Consider the following 17,632-nt stretch of genomic DNA (forward strand, 5'->3'; position numbering starts at 1 on the left):
AAATGTTTTTAGATTCTGAGTTTAATTTTTTTTTACATTTATAATCATATTTTTAAAATATATTCCAAAATTTTCAGATGAACAAGACCAAGTTGTTTTAAATTTTATTTGTTTCATATATGTGCATTTATTTTATATATTTATAGTGAAGTATGACTGTGTCTATGGGCATGCACATGCCACAACGCATGCACAGAAGTCAGAGGACAACTTGCAGGCATCAACTCTTTCATTCCACTGTGTAGGTGATGAAGACAGTGTCATCAGGGTCATCAATGCTTGGTGACAAGCATTTTTACCCACTAAGCCTTGTTTTCCAAACCCAAACTTTATAATAATTTAGTAGCAGGTAGCCCAGTGTGTAAATGTGTTTGCCACCAAGTCTGATGATATGAGTTTGATCCCCCAGATCTCACAAGGTAGAAGGAGAGAATCCACTCTTGACCTCCATACACAAAGAGACAGACACACACATCATGGCATGTGCACACACACTTACAAAGAAAATAGTGAAGTAAACTTTTAATAATTTAGTAGGTAAGAGTCATCTTGAATTAGTAGGTCTTCAGCGTAGAGTGTGATAGAGATCCATCCTTCCAAACACAAGCACAATTTTGTCATTACATGTTTGTTTCATTTTTATGGAGGTAGAGACGGAACCCAGGGCCTGTCACACACTAGGCACTTTAATGTTGTACAATGGAGGGATGACCCCCAACCCTAGGCAACTGTTTTAATTGGAGTCGAGTAAGAGCTTATTAAATGTCTGTCTCATCTGCCCAATAGTGAGCACCACAAGGGTGAGGACCCAGCACTCCGCTGCCGACATTGTGGGAACCCAATCACATCTCTTGAGTGTTGAAGGCCACTTATCTTTGAGCTTCATAAGATCCACCACTTGTCACAGAGCTACTGCTTTAAGATTCCATCAACACATGAAAGGGGGTCACTTTTCAGGTCTGTCAGTTTTCACTGTGGAGCCTATAGAATAGTAAAGTCAAGGCTGAATGATTCTCAATTAGATTTTTTTAAAGGAAATGTTGTACTGAAAAACATGTAATATAAATTTTGGTGCCTTTGCTATTTTGCTGACTTCCTGTTACTTGAAGAGACCATATTTTACCTCTAACCTGTTCACGCAGGGCTTCTAGTTCTGTAAGTATCTAGCCCTCATTAAAGGAACTAAGCCTGGAAGCCATGACAGCCACCAAGGGACCAGAAGAGGAGGTCGTCCCATCCTTTATCCTTCTGTATCTAACTTCTGACTGGAAAAACAAGTTCAGAGTGCTTCTCTACCTAAAAGGAGCAAAATGCCTGATCAATCCAGAGGACAAGGTCATAGGGGCTACCGTCTATTAATCTACTCACAGGAAAGGCAAAAAACCCCACAGACCTTTATTACTGTGGATAGCAAGTTCAAATGAGAAGGACCTGCAGGCCCAGACTACCCCTCTTTTGGAGTACTCTAGCCCACAGCCTTTCCCACTCATTTTCCTGATCTTAGGCAAAAACTCTTTTCAGGGTGGTATCCATGGAGAAAGGTACAAACACTGTCTGTAGGACGTCCCGGTTCCAGAAGCTATGGCATCTGATGCTTGCTCTGCCACGCAGTATCCAGAGGAGCTAGCCAGTTTGGCAGAGACAGTGCAAATGTGCTATGAGAAAGAACTCAGAATAAGATGCCATCCCTCGGAGCATACTCCACTGGCTTCCTCTGCTCCTGCTTCTGCTGGTATCGGGCCTTCTGATAGAAAATGATGATGACCACGGTGACAATATTCAGAAAGATGACAAGCAGGATGAGCCAAAATGAGTATCCGTAAGTGTGGGTTGTTCTCTCATTAACGGTCTCTGGATAAAGCTTCTGGGACAGGTTTTCGGAGAGATGGTTGGACTCGGCATTCCCCACAAACAGAAGCATGCTCAGGAACACAAAGGATGCTGCAAAGAAGATTGAGCTTCATAAATGACGCCCAAAGCAAGAACAGTATTTGTGTCCATGCATGTGTGCATGTATGTGTGTGCATTTCTGAGGTATGTGTCTGAATGTACACACATGTATGTGCACAAGTGGAGGCCTAAAGAACAACATTAGCTGTCTTCCTCTAGAGTTTCCATCTTTTGTTTCTCTCTCTCTTTCTTTCTTTTTTCTTTCTTTCCTTCTTTCTTTAATTTGGAGAGAGAGCAGAGTCTCTTACTGAAGCTGGAATTCCCAGTCTGAGCAACAAGCCTCTGAGAGCCCCTGGTCTCTACCTCACTGCCCACCCAGGACATGGTTACAGATGTGTGCCCCATCCCTGCCTTTTTTCTTGGGTGCTAGGGATCTGAACTCTGGTACTTATTTCTCTGCAGCAATGACTTTACTCATACAGCCATCTATCTATCATTGTGATTTATGTTTTAAAGTTATTTATTTATATGTATATGAGCATATTTCTGAATCAATGTATGATTCCATACATGTAGGTACCTACTCACAGGGCCCAGAATAGGGCATCAGATCCCTTGGAACGAGCATTACAGGTGTTTGTGAACCACCCACAGGATGGGGGAGGGGGATTCGAACTCAGGTTCTTATGATTGAGCAGCAGTCACTCTTAACTGCTGAGTTATCTCTCCAGCTGCATTTTGCTCCCCACACCCTCATCCCAATGCATTCGAAATATCACTTATTTTCTTTATGGGATACATAATCCAAAGGCATTTACTGAATAGCTACATGGAGTTCTATAGTGTTTCAGGATGAAGGAAAATGTAAAAATAAGATGTAAGATATAAACTAGATTCTAGGCATGAAATGCTAAGTATTATTCTGGGCAATATTTGACCTAGAGTCTCAGATCCTATCAGAGTTTATTGTTGGACAACTGGTCTACCATGCAGCTTGTGCCCTAAGGTCATATAAGTAGCAGGTGTGAGCAAGTGAACAGGGCAGTGAGAGTGGGCATGGTAAATGTATGAGGAAATGTGAATGGACAAACAAGACTTGAACAAGCATCAGCATCACAGGTGAAAGAAGCCACCTCCACAAGAGCAGGAGAGGGCAGTGGGTCAGGCGCACTGCCAGCTGTGAGGAGTAAGTCCTGCCAAGCGCAAGAGAAGCACAAGCTCTCAAGGGCTGGGCCTGGACTCAGGGACAGCTGCTGCAGCTGTTCACTAATGCACGACTCAGCCAAGTGTGATCTTGAATCAGGCAGTAACCACCACAAAGCAGATTTATAGTTGCTTAGGCTGGGTGAGAAGCAGGTTGTAACCAGGAGACATGAGATCTCTGTCTGAGCTGGTGAAAATATTTCTAAAATGATGGTCAGTGATGTCTGCAGTATCTAAGAACATGTCAAAACCCAGTGAACCGTATGCTTTAAGTGAGTAATGTATGGGCCCATGATTCATATGCCAATAGTGCTGGAAAAAGGAATTTCTTTTCGGGGAACATGAGGGTGAGGATGGTTGGTTGCTCATGCCCAGGCGGGGTCCGATACATCAGGAGGCTCCACAAGATGAAGTCCTTCTGAGATCCTTAATATGCTGATGCACACAGAATGTGTACAGTTCAGTGAACTCTCAGGCATCAAACTGTGTCCTAACCCAACGACAAGGAAGTTCCCCAAATGGTCCTCTGAGGGAAGCTAATTAAGGGTGGGGGTTGCGTGAAGAGAATGTTTGAACAGCCCTTGATGACACACCTCGCCCACAAAATAATGGCTGTATTTCTTAATTATTTGCATGAACAAAAGTCTTGTTCCTCTGATGCAGCCTCTCACACCTTCATTATCCTTCATTTTCCTCTTGTGAAGTTTCTTATAAAAGCTTAATTAATCATAAAGGGGGTGGAACATATACAAGGTGAATGTCTTTATCCTAGAGTGGGTTGTCTGGAGCTTTGATTTGCACAGGAAAAGGCTGGCACACAGGCACCTTGCCTATCCAGGCACTTTAAAGGCAGATGCCTGGAGCCATGGGCTTCACACTGCTTCTGGTTAGCTGAATATCCTTCATCCTTCCTTCCTTCCATACTTCTTTCTGTCCTTCAATCCTTCCTTCCTTCTATCCTTCCATACTTCCATAATTCCTTCCTCCCTCCTTCCTTTCCTTCTTTCCTTCCTTCTTCCTTCCTTCCTTCCTTCCTTCCCTCCCTTCCTCCCTCAGTCTTCACCTCCTATCCTTCCTTCCCACAGTACTGGAAATTAAATATAGAACTTCAAAAACAGTACGGGAGTTCTTTATCATTTCATCATTTATATTGAAAATAGGGCTTTAAGCCTCCTCTGCAGCCAGGCAATCTTGAACTTGAGGAATCTTCCTGTCTCAGCCTCCTAATACTTGGAAGTATAGGCCTGCATCTCTAGGCCTGGCTGGCTGCACAGTTTCTCCAGAGTTGTAGATAAAAAAGAGGCTGGGGGAGGGAAGCAGTTCTTAAAGGCGTAGGGACAAGGGCTTCTGGCCAGCAGCCCTTCTCTGCTGAGCCAGGGTACTCATTACTTCCTGCGTTCTCCAGTTGAGAAACAATATGTCAGAGGAGACAGTTTGTGTGGATCTGTCTGGATCCAACCTTCTCTCTAGCTACCTTAAAATCCCTCGAGGCCAACTCCAGCCACGTTGGGCCAGTGTGTGCTGAGATGTTGGGGCACAAGCCTCAGGCAGTATTATTGCTATTTCTCCCCTCCAGAAATGAACCAGGTAATCTATTTCCTGTTCCGCCCACTGGGCCAGCTCGCAACCTGGTAGCCCAGGAGAATATCAAGCGTAGCACCTCAGGGGACTATAGTGTTCTTATTGGCCCCAGGGCCTTAAAGTTGGCCTGGATTCAGCCCTCCTGTCAGTGTAGCCCAAAGGCTAGAAAGCTACATCGTCAACACTGTACAGAGACCTTTCTGAAGGATCAGCCTCTTGCAAACCAAGTTTTCACTAAACTCTGTAAAACCCCAGATAAGAGGAGAAAACCAAGGCTTTCTGAGGGCATATGAATACAGAATCCAGTTTACTGAGCATCAGGGCAGGCTACTCCCAACTCTTGGGATTGCCTGAAGGCCTCCTCTAGATCCAGGTCAGAATGCATAACTTCCCCTTACACAGCTATTCCAGGTGGTTTTCCTGTCCACCCCGTAGCCTCTCCTCCCTCTGTGTTAGAAGGTAAGTGTGGGGAATTTTTTCCCTCACAACATAGCCCTTTGTGGCTAGACGTAGGCAGGGCTGTGGGGAGAGTGTCCAGACTCCTTTTCCTGTCACTCCCAACCCCCAGCAGGCATAGGCTTCTGACGTCTGTATAGTCAGCCTGTCTTCCTCTGCAGAGGAAGAGGGGAGGGGACCAGCCGTAAGCCCCATGGGCTGCAGACAGGGCAGTACCTGCTCAGTCTGGCCTCCTGTCATCTCCCCTTCTATGTGAACCCACACCTCCTCCCCTATGTGCCTCTAAAGCTGGAGAATAGCTGACCTCGGGCCCAGCTCCAGTACGGACAAGTCTCCTTAGCCAACTTAATGGGTCAATTTATCTATCTTGGCTTCAGAGATTGATCAGGTCATGTCAGTGGGTAAGCCCATGAGAATTGGGCCCAAGTCACTCTCCTGACTCCTGAAAAATGACAGGCCTTTCCTCTAAAACTGCTACTGCAGGAGTCCAGGGTGTGTACAGACATCTGACCTTCAAGAGGATTTGAATCAACTGTGTGGCCACAGAACACACACTGGGAAATCACTGTATGCAGGAATGAAGGGAGGCAGACTTCCCACAACATGGTCTCCAAATTCAGTCATGCCTGAGGTGGCTGCTGCTTCTGTTGGCTCCAAGTCCCATGAATGAAACTGAGATCAATTCACTGTTTATCCTGGCAGTGAGCAAGATTTGGTGGCAGACGGTGGGTCCTTGACACTGGGGACCTGTATCTGGATTTGTATCCAAGTCCCTTAATCTCTAAGTGTTGGTCCCACTGGGCAAATGTAGGGGATGAAGTACATGGGCAAAACCCACGGAGAAACTTTTGCCTAAGTCACAACAAGATCCTCCACTCCCCATCTGGATACCATACCCCCCACACACACAAAATGACGAAATCACCTAGCAACCACACCAGCACTCTAGCTCTCAGGAAGAGTGTTGGCCTCAGATGGCATCCTTTCCTGGCTCTGTGGCTTGGCCACCCAGGTATGGCAACTCTGGAGTCCATATTGCTCCTCATGAAAGGCAAGTCAGAGAGCACATGTATATGCATGTGTGCTCATGAGCACGTATCAATGTGCATGTGTGTACACCTATGTATACATGTGTATGCATCTGTGTGCATGCATGTTCATGAGTGTACGTCCATGTGTGTGTACACCTATGTGTGCATGTGTACATGTGTATGCATATGTTTGGATATGCACGGATGTGCTCATGAGGTTTCTCAGGAAACTCACCACTGAGTCCATTCCAGGTGTAGACACCCATAGGTCCCAGGAACGTCTGGTAAGGGTTGCTGATGCTGTTGTAGAAGGTGAACACTGAGCTCAGCACAGAAGCTACCAGACTCAGGATCAGGAGTAGGATAGCCACCAGATGCAAAGACTTCTGGGAAGAATTGTTCAATATCCCTAAAACTAAAGCAACATTTGGTGAGTGCACGGTGCAGAATACAAATCCAAGTAAAGCCGAGATAGGGAAGCAGTAAGCCATTTTTCCTGCAAGCACATGACTTCACAGGCTCAGACGATGGCTGGTTCAGTCATGTGTTTGGTGTAGAAGCCCTGGATCTGCATCCAATCCCCAGAATACACCTGAAAAAGGCAGATGGGGTGGTGAATACTTGCAATCTCAGTGTAGGGGAGACGACAGAGACAGGTAGATCCTGGGGTTCATTGAACAGCCAGTCTAGTTGAACTGGGAGCTCCATGTTCAACCAGAAACCCTGTCTCAACAACTAAGATGGGTATCACCTGAAGAACGACATTCTGAAGTTGACCTTTTACCTCTACATGCACATATATAAGTATGTATGTGCACCTGCATATAAACATTGCCTGCAAATGTATGTCTAGGAACATACACAAACACATAAGAATGAGACAGAATTCCTCATGGCAGGTCAGTCAGTGGCTTTCCTAGGCTGTGTAGCCACAGTACTGAAGGTGGATGTTTATCTTAGTTTTCAAGTCCTAAATTCCTGCAACTTCCTCACCAGTGATCTCTGCCATGCTGGTAGGATAATGGCAATTCCATCACCATAGCTTCCCTCTGGGTCTGAGAATTAATTGCTTCTGGCAGAAATCCTTAGGCTGGGTCTCTGTACAAACCTCTGTGCAGTGAGGATCCCATAAACCCTATGGCTTAGAAGAATTTAGTGAGCCAGGATGAGCTGACAGAGGAAAAAAAAAGCAGGAGAATAAGAGCTAGTGGAAGTGATCACAGAGGTGCCAGCCCATAGCAAGCAGCGGAGATAGAAAATGTTTCTTGCTAGGGCAAATCGGGGTGCCTTCCGATGGCCCAAAGTCATCCCCCTCCCATGAAAGTGGGAATAGACCACTGGAGGCAGCTGGGAACATAACCCTCTGGTTAGCCCTTGGACTTTGTTCCAAGCTGAAAGCACTTTACAAAATAGCATTTGCATATCTAAGAAGCTCCAGAGTGGATCTGCACTTGTGGAAAACACAGTGGAGGTGCCCTGCGCTGTGAACCATCAGATCCTCAGAGCCTCTGAGCTCTAGCAGCCATTTTCCAGTGCATCTAGCTTCTCTACCTCTTACTCTACTCACACAAGAAAGCCCAGACAAGACAGATGTGTTCCTCCTAAGTACAAGGAGGCTTCCCAATGGCTGTCAGTGTGTGTGTTTAGAGATAGTCTGTAACGTCCCCTGGAAAAGACAATCGGGGAAATAGATTGTGGTGCTGACTCTAAACAGCATTAGCAAAATCCACTGGAAGCTGCAAGCCATAATAGCCACAGAGGGGTGAGTAAGAACTAGCCAACGACTTTCTTCCTCTTCCTGTTTTTATGTGGAGACAGTCCCAGTCTTAGCTCAGCAGAGCTTAAATGAATAGGAACTAGCCAGGTAGACCTGGATTCTTAATTTCCAGGGGGTGTGTGTACTGGGAGCTCCCTGGGACAGTAGAAACAACACATCTACTGAAGCATGTCCTACCATGTGCCACCAGCACCTTCTCTTTGCAAGGCATCCATCCCTCTCCTTCCCTTCTCCAGCATCGAGCCCTGCTCTGATGCTCACTGTAGAACTGCACACCGAGCACCTGTGTGTTCTTTCTGATCATTCAAGGAGTACAAGAGACCCTGTGTGACTGAAAGTCTTGTGTAAGGAATGGGGCTGGGATATTGGAGAGATGGCTCAGCAGTTAAGGACACTGGTCGCTCTTGCAGAGAACATCAGTTTGATTTCTACTCTCAACCATCTGTAACTCCAGTTCTAGAGGAGTCAACACCTTCTTCTGGCTTCCACGGGCATGTGGTCCACATACAGACTTGCAGGCAAAACATAAAATGAAATAAATATATTTTAAAGGCATTGTCTTCACTGAGGTGGTTTCATGCCCTGCTTTTGAATTGTGATTCTGGGTGATCTTACACAGGACCCCAGGATCTCCATCTACCTTAGGTAAGAATATGTATGTACTCAGTCCAGTTTGGGTGAAAACATCTGGTATTTTTTTTTTAAACAAAATAATGTTTTCAATCTTAAAATGTCTCCAGCAATCATATCATTGATAAAATCATTGTTATAGATATCAGAAGATGAATCTAGTGGTACCATTAGAAAACAGGCTCGGGGTCAGCAATGTGACACATTGGGTAAAGCTGTTGGCTACCAAAGACATTCAGTGAAGTTCAATCCCTAGGACCTGAATATGTAAAGACCTGAACCCCATGAGTTTTTCCTCTGACCTTTGTGTGTGTGCATGTACCCACACATACACATCCAATGTAAATAAATAAAAAAATGTTTGTTTTGAAGCCAGGTTTTTCTTCCCTAGGGAAGAGAAGGCAGAAAGACTGGAAGAGTCAGAGGTTGGAAGGTTTGGGGCTAAACAATATGTGGTGGACAAGACATCTTCAGGTTTAAGTCCTCATACTAATTTTTCTAAATCTGCATGTCCTCCTACTAGATAAAGTAGGTGTGAAAGGGGCGTGACCAAAATATTGGGTGGTGTCAGAAATCGCCCATGAAGAGTTAGAAGGTATCCTGACCAGTGTGAGGCTGAGCCCCGGAGCAGGCGCCTCCTGCAAGGGAGAGGCCTAAGGGCAGCAGCAACACAGGACACTGGCTCAAAGCGTGAAGGCAAGAGGGCAGGAGCACAGCTGCGGCATGTGGCAAACGTAGACATGCCTCCCTTGTGAACCCCAGGAAAAGAGAAACAAGTTCAGCAACAGGTGGACCATGACCTGCCACCCTGGGTGTAGAACATTTCATTCCTCAGACGCACAGGGCAAAGCTCAGCTCCTATAGGTAATTCCGTCTCATTGCTATGGTGACTGAACTCTCCGGTGACTTCTGGAGGCTCTCAAAGATCTTGACTGGGCTTTCACTTGCCCCTGACTTAACCAACTGGAGTCTCCTACTTCTCCATGCTCTGCAAAAATTACATGTTTGGGAGGTTTTGCTTGTACTAACTCAGCATATGCTGACTTTGAAACTGGAAGGAGGTAATGTCAGAAGGAGACCAGGGAAAAGCAACAGAGCTAGGGAGACACACCCAACCAGAGGTCCAGGCTGGTTCCTATGGCTGTGTCAGCCATTCATCAAGTCAAGGTGGACCTACTTCCTCTTTCCCAGCAGCCAGGGTTGGAGGAACCGTCCTTCGATCTCAAGGGAAATTAGCTGGGAACAACAACAACAACAAAAAGACCTTTCTCTTTCTCCTTGTCAGAGTTCTGTAATCAAGGAAATAATTTAAATATTTAAGTCAAAAATGAAACTTGAGTGTGAGGAACACGCTCTGTGCCCCAAATGCCTGGAATTCTCTGAGTATCTCTCTGCCTTCCACACTGACTTACAACTCTACGTGGATGTTCATTTGCAAGTAGAATATTCCCATTAAAAAGTGACCATGAGGAGCTGGAGAGATGGCTCAGTGGTTAAGAGCACTGACTGCTCTTCCAGAGGTCCTGAGTTCAATTCCCAGCAACCACATGGTAGCTCACAACCATCTGTAATGGGATCTGATGCCCTCTTCTGCTGTGTCTGGAGTAGCTACAATGTACTCATATACATAAAAAGTGACCATGAAGGGCTCAGTGTAAGAAGCGCTTACCCTGAAGACATAAGGGTCTGAGTTCAATCCCCCCAGAACCCATGTTTTAAAAAAGAAGCCGGTAATCCCAGCCCTGGGGAACAGGGACAAGAGAACATGCCTGGTGCTTGCTAGCCAGCCAGCCTGGCAGAATCAATGAGCCCAGGTTCCATTAGAGAACTTGTCTCAAAAAGCAAGGTGGAGGGGGTTGGAGAGACGGCTCGGCAGTTAAGCATGCTTACTCTTGTAGAGGACTCCTCTTCAGTTTCTAGCACCTAGGTGGAGGCTCCCATTTCAGGGGAGCCAATACCTTCTCTGGCATCCTTGTGCTTCTACATTCACGTGCCACACATGAACTTGTACGAGCACACAGACATACACATAAAGTTAAGGGAAGAAAAGATGAGACAAAATTGGGGAACATACCATATTGACCTCTGGGCCCCGTGCATATGTGCACACTCAGGCACAAGCACTTGTGCATACACGTGCAAATACACTCACACAAAAAGAAAAAGAAGATGGCAATCAAGTTCAGCTCTGCCTTGACTTTCAATAAGATTTAGCAGACATCATTTTCCGAAGAGAGTTAATTTTGGGGCTGCTGACTCATAGTTTTCTACATACTTGGGGGGGGAGTGATTCGTCTTAATTTTAACTGCTGCACTATAAAAAAATTATTTCTGAATCCCCTGCCACCTAGATATGACAGCTCTGTCTTTTCAGCCCCTGCCTCAGAACTCAGACAATGATAGCTGAAGGTTTGATGAGAGTTAGCTGGAGTGCAGTAACAATAACCCTCGCGGCATCTGACAGCTGCTCCCTCCCCATAAAATGAGCAGACACGAGCTGTTCTCTTTCTTTCCTTCATGGGACAAGCTTTTGCATCGGGAGTCCCCTCACAATTGGAGCTAATTGCCCTGATTCTGGTGGCCCCAGAAAGAGGCAGAGATGAGCAGCCAGCCAGCAGACACCTCAGCTGGGCATCCAGACACCCAGCCCCCCCTCTGGGTAAGATTTAGCCATCCAGGTCCCGCCTTCCAACTGCCCTCCACCTCCAGGTCTTGTTTTCTGTAAGTCCATAGATATTGAGTGTGAGTGTGACGGTTACACTTACAGTCGACCTACAGGATCTAGAATCACTAGGGTAATAAACCTCTTTGCATGACTGTTAGGGAGTTTCTAGATTGGGTTGAGGTGGGAGGATCCACCTTAAATGTAGAGAGCATCCACCTTAAATGTAGAGAGCATCCACCTTAAATGTAGAGAGAGCATCACTTCATGAGATGAAGTCCTGGACTGAATAAAAAGAAAGCAAGCTGAGTACCAGCATCTACCTCTTGCTGTCTGTCTCTGTCTCTGCTCTGTCTCTGTCTCTCTTTCTCTCCTGCCTGCAGATGCAGTGTGACCAGCAGGACAAACCCTGCCTTCCTTAAATTGCCTTTGACACAAGTAACTAAAACTGGGTTCTTCAGGTGGGAACAGATTTCATTCCCACCTCAGACACCTGGCCACCAGAGACCTGACCCAGTGCAATGCTCCCATTAGTAGACATCACAGTACTGACAGGTCTTAGAGCATGGCCTGGACCCTCCCCACGGAAGTCACAACTATCGCCTCAGCCTCTTAGACAGTTGCCAAGATTGTCTGGAGAGAAAAGTGGCAAAGCCCTTTGGTTTGGTTGTCTTCATTCCCACCAACCCTTCCTTCCGATGTGCTCACATCTCTGAGAAGAGAAGAGCGTAAGTAGCCCTTCTCCAGGAGACACATTCTGATACATGAGATGAAGTTGGAGGAGGGAGGTGGGGAGTCTTCACACATCCTCAAGACATCAGCTCCATTTGATTTTTTACTTTGTCACTCTTTTCTGTGCTGTATTTACAGCCTCAGTTCCATTCTGTTTAACAGTACAATGTTGAGGTCACAGAAAAGAAATAGAAACCAGTGGAGAGTGGGGGCTGAGAAGAAGCCAGATCAGATGACAACCCAGAGGCCGCTGAGCCTTACTTACGCTTGCCCCTAGCCTGCCTTCATTCATTTGTAAGCTTGTGTGCTGAGCTATGTCCAATAAATCAACTTCAAGCAGCCTGCCATCAAGGATCTTGAAAGTAATGCCCAAAGCTTGTGTCATTCTAGTATCTGGCCAAAGGAGCATTGCTGTCCATCAGCCCTTAATCAGAATTATGAGCGGTTTGTCCTAAAATCACCTAGTGTATTAATCACCTTTTTCATGGCTACAGCAGAGTGCTCAACAACAGTGATTTCATGGAAGAAGGGTGACCAGCTCACCTTCTCCATGTTATGCAGTCTAAGACCTCAGCCCAGATGTCACCACCCACAGTTAGGGTGGATCTTCCCACCTCCATTAGCCCAGTATAGAGACTCTCTCAGATTTGGCTAGAGGCTTGCCTCCTACGTAACTCTGGTTCCTATCAGGTTGATAATCAAGGTTAGCCATCACACCTGATGTTATAGATTGACCAAAATGTTCTTTCTCCACTGGGTCAAGTTTTCAAGGTCCAGACTGGAGCCTGAGTCACTGTTTTAAGGGCTGTGGAAATTTCTGGAGACACAGACTGGCTACTAGAAATAGATTACTTGGAGCAGGCCTTTGAAGGTTATACCCACCAGCTTGTACCCTCTGCTATCTGGACCACATTATGTGAGGAAACTATCTCACACAAGGCTCTGCCACACCTTTCCCACTAATATGGACTTAAATCCCTCTGAAACGGTGAACTAAGAAGAAACCTTCCCTCCTTTAAATTATTTCTCTCTGGTGTTTTGTCATAGCTACATGGAAAATAGTGCATCTAGTAAGGTTTTCTTTGGTTTTTTGTTTTGTTTTGTTTTTTGTTTTTTGTTTTTAAACAAGGGGAACAGGACCTGAATTTGAAGTTCTTCTTATTGGTATGGGAGGTCAAGTGCACAGGTTCTTTGAAGCATCCAGGAGATTCCATCCCCAGCTCAGAGTCAGTGCCATGCTCATGTGGCTGTTTGAAGCGGCACACGTTGCTGGGCAGTGGTGGCGCATGTCTTTAATCCCAGCACTTGGGAGGCAGAGACAGGTGGATTTCTGAGTTCGAGGCCATCCTGGTCTACAGAGTGAGTTCCAGGACAACCAGGGTTACACAAAGAAACCTTGTCTCAAAAAAAAAAAAATCACCAAAAAAAAGAAAAAGTGTCATATGTCTACTAACCAAGGGACCAAGGTCAAAGAGTACCCTAGAAAGAGAAACAGCATTCATTGAAATGCCAAAATGATCTCTAAAGATACTTGGTTGGGTCAGGGTGGAGGCTGAGTACTACTGGAGATGACATTCCAAGGGAATAAACCGTCACTTATCTGGATAGTAGACAACCCAGGACCAATCTGGCCAGCCTGAGCTCATTGTCAGCCCAGTTCCCCAGCAGGTTTCCTGACTAGGGCTGACTGGGCATTATCTTCATCCATTGTCCTCTAGTTGGCTGGATGGGTTTGACCCTTTAAGTCAATAGCTATTGCCCAGTCTGCTCTCTCACTGAAAACCCTGTAGTCTAATAAACACAAGATATCAGACCCCGGTGCAGAGCCTGATAACATATAAATTACTGTTGGAGGATTTCAGTGTGTCCTGGCCTTAGCCACAAACTAACACACTTGGCTTCTCAAGGGGAAGCATCAATCTCTAAATGCTGAACAGGATAATGCATATTTAACTTCATACGGGTTTAACTTTGCTACTAATGATTGGTTAATGATGTTCACAGCAACTCTGGCTTACTGGCAGGAGAGCATCGTGTCTCACTGTAAATACTGGATTCTGTTGACATGGTAAGCAGCAGGGGGTCCTTAGCATTGCTTATATGTGCTAGGGATGACTTCTTGTCTGGGAGAAATGTGTACATGTTCAGTGCTTACCACAGTCACAGGTATGGAAAAAAATCCCATAGTCTCTGAGCGGCCCTTAGATGCCACCCAACAATTGTGTTAACATCTTCCTCCACTGAGTGGTTGTTCACCCTCCGTAGCCATGAGAGGTTGGACAGTGGGGTGGGGGTGGGTGGTTTACAGTGTGGCTTTCCAGTAGCAAAGGGTAAAAACAGAGAGTCAGGCACAGGCAGCACAAGCATTCTGCCTGTTTCTACACTGACAGGAAGGGGCCTAGCTGGCACTGATCCCAAGCTTTGCTCCCCCTGACTGTGGCTGCTCCTCTTCTCCAGACACTAGAATGATCACTCCCAGTCATGTAGGCCTGACCTTCCCTGTCCTTCTCTGGGCCTCCTTGATTAGAGACTCAGGGCTCCCGTTGAGGTCATCAGTCTCGAGATGGAATCAACTGGTCCCAAGTCAACACTGTAGACTTCTGTTCCAAGCACTTAAATGTGCCAGAGGATTCACAAACAAGTGTACTTTTTAATTTGGAAAATGATAGTACTGAGAGCTGAAGGGGACTTTGAAATCTGAGCTCCTGCTTGTTGTAAAGGAGGTCTCTTCACACTCCTGAAAGGCTGTGGCTTAGCACCAGGAGAGGGGGAAGCAGCTGAAACCTCAGGGAAGATGTGCTTTTCCAACCACTCAAAGACACAGTGAGAGCTTGGAGATACATTGCCCTGGATTTATAGAAACCATTTTATTAACAAAATCATAAACCTGCTAGAACTCTATCCTGGAGTACAGGCACGAAACAGTACACGGGTATAAGGTGCATCGTTAGAAAAGTAAATGCCCAAAACCCAGCTGTACAGACCCTGCACTGTGCAACTTAAAGTCCACTTATATGCTATGTAGTGGATAATTGTGGTTATTGCCTTTCAAAAACCATAATGCTAGATCTTAAAATCCAAAACTCAACTAGCTGCATCTACCTATCTTCAATAGGTTATTTTGTATTTATTGAGAACAAGACATTATTACATCAGAAATGAGTAACAAACAGGAAATCCTATAAGGAACAGGATTAATAGGTATTAAGTACCATTTCCAACAATGAGGTACTCTGAATACAAAAGTCTAAATTCAAGAAGCTGAGAAAATTACTGAATGCTAATGTTTTCTCTTTTACATTTTTCCTATATGATTACTTACAAACTTGTGGAAGGAGCTGGATGTCTCAAGTCAAAACCCATGGTCAATGTCATTTAAAATGCTGCTTCTTCTGGCTCTTAAACACCACAAGGCTGCCACATACTTTAACTTAATTATTCATTTGTCAGTGAACCAGATAGGTATATTCAAGCCTAGCAGCTGATAGAATGGTTTAGACTCCGAAGATAACAAGATAATTGGAGCCATGAGTCCGAATATATAATAAACACCTTCAAAATTATGAGTTAGTCCAATGATAGCCTAACTCAGGACTTCGAAGAGATTAGTTTTAAATGGCTGTTTAGCCCAAATATAGAATGATGTGTCTTACCCATGGCCTGCCATTCCCATTCTAACTGGGTGGTCATTTACCTTCAAAGTTTTTGTCCAGATCTTGAAGGCCTTCATTCACATCTTGAGCACTCGTACCACGGAAAAGCCCATAGGTAATAACAATGGTACCATTGGAGATAGTATCTCTGAAGAAAATTGTGCTGGTGATCCATGCCTGTGTCCCAAGAATGGAGCAGATGACAACAACAGAGCCCAGGCTTGTAAGAAAGCCAGACAGGAACATCAACGTCTTCTGTGTGGTTGGCATTTTTCTCAGGAAGAAAGCTCCCTGGGGTAAAACAGCAGCAATCTTAGAATATTTGGGGGCCTTACCATTTGGGATCCAGTATTTAGAAAGAGAGTCCGGCACTTGGTTCTGAATATAAAACCTACGTCTGATTGGAAAGATTTATGCTACTGAACATTGAACTGTGAACAAGGCCATAAAGACATGCAGAAGCTGAACTTTGGTCTAGCAGAAATGGTTGTCATGGCTGCAGCCAACCAGCATGAAGAAGGGCTAGACGGTCCTTTCAGGGCTTCCTCAGTCACGTGACTAGTTTATAATCTTTATTATGCCATGGAAGCCAGGCATGATAAACCTACAGTGTCAGGACATAACTTGAATTCTCAAATGATGAGAATAGAGACTTAGACCCCAATTGGATTAGCACAGGGCTCCAGAGCCATCAAGATTTATCCTTTGCTGGGATTCCCAAAGCCAACCTCAAGGCTCTGTCAAGGTCCTGTGAAGTGGAAAGAGAAAGGTTCACCCATCCTTCTGAGTTATACTTCTTTATTCTCGGACCTTATTAGGGAGGGGTGCCTTTCAAATTCTCTCTTCCAAATGCCATTATATTTGAATCTGATTTAAATGATAATCTTTATCAGTCTTTAGTACTCTGCTAAAAGTGGACCTAAACATTCTTGCTTAGATCTCTGCCCTAGTTACTTTTCTATTACTGTGAAGAGACACCATGACCAAGGCAACCTACAAAACAAAGCATTTACCTAGAAGCTTGTTTTAGCTTCAGTTTCAGAGGGTTAGTCCACATTCATCATGACAGTGAGTGTGACAGGCCCTGGGTATGGCATTGGAGGAATATCTAAGTGCTTATATCCTGACCTGCAGGCAGGAGGCAAAATGAGAGCACAGGGCTGGGCCAAGCATGGGCTTTTAAAACCTCCATGTGACACATCTCCTAATCTTTCCTAAATAATCCATCAACTGGGAACCAAACACTTAAATAGGTGATCTCTGGGGTCCATCCTCACTATAATCTCTAACTACTGTCCTTGTGACCTGCTGGTTAGCAATCTCAGTGGTGAGTTCCAGTCCTTGGTGATACTTGCCCACTTGTTTCTTGAGATTGCAGAAGGTTCACAAATTATTCTTTCATTTCTTTCATTTCTTTTTTTATTGTGTTCTTTGATTACAGGACAATGTTGAACATGTATATCAGAACCCTGTGCTTTTTCTTAGATGACCTACTAACCTGTGGGATGAGGGTTCTCCTCTCATAAATGTAGAAAGGGGACTGAAGATACGCACACAAATCACTAGACTCAGCCAATTCATTTCTGGGGGAAAGAGACACCTATAGATAATTATAGAATAATCAGATAGATGTTGAAAGTCAAGGCAGGCATCAAGCTATAGTCAGGATAGAGGAGATACCACACTTCTGTCACCACATAGATAGATAGATAGATAGATAGATAGATAGATAGATAGATAGATAGATAGACAGACAGACAGAAAGACAGATAATAGATAGATTATAGAAAGACGATAGATAGATAGATAGATAGATAGATAGATAGATAGATAGATAGATAGATAGATAGATAGATAGATAGAGCAAATAAATCAAGTTACATTAGGCTCTCTCTGGCTTTCTGTCTGTATCTGTCTGTCTCTGTGTCTCTGTCTCTCTTTCTGGGGGAACTTCTTTTTTTGTTTTGTTTTGTTTTGTTTTGTTCCAGACAGGGTTTCTTTGTATAGCCCTGGCTGT

General features: G+C 44.9%; 1 protein-coding gene across 1 annotated transcript; it reads right to left on the reverse strand.

Annotated features, from left to right (window-relative positions):
* Positions 1-499: 499 nt before the first annotated feature.
* Positions 500-16,018, reverse strand: Clrn3 (clarin 3). Its single transcript, XM_031384644.1, has 3 exons — positions 15,657-16,018; positions 6,397-6,576; positions 500-1,941 (listed from the first exon to the last, which is right to left on the reverse strand). The coding sequence occupies exons 1-3, from the start codon at positions 15,883-15,885 to the stop codon at positions 1,670-1,672; spliced, it is 681 nt and encodes a 226-aa protein (XP_031240504.1). The 5' UTR covers positions 15,886-16,018; the 3' UTR covers positions 500-1,669.
* Positions 16,019-17,632: the final 1,614 nt, after the last annotated feature.

Source organism: Mastomys coucha, unplaced genomic scaffold, assembly GCF_008632895.1.
Source record: "Mastomys coucha isolate ucsf_1 unplaced genomic scaffold, UCSF_Mcou_1 pScaffold21, whole genome shotgun sequence".
NCBI lineage: Eukaryota > Metazoa > Chordata > Mammalia > Rodentia > Muridae > Mastomys > Mastomys coucha.

Bases quoted from the DNA above. Each gene is read 5' to 3' on its own strand.
- Clrn3 (XM_031384644.1), bottom strand. From the start codon at position 15,885: ATGCCAACCACACAGAAGACGTTGATGTTCCTGTCTGGCTTTCTTACA. The intron at 6,577-15,656 runs GTAAATGACCAC...ATGTTGCTTTAG, and splicing joins TCTGGACAAAAACTTTGAAG to TTTTAGGGATATTGAACAAT. The intron at 1,942-6,396 runs GTGAGTTTCCTG...TCTTCTTTGCAG, and splicing joins CACCTGGAATGGACTCAGTG to CATCCTTTGTGTTCCTGAGC.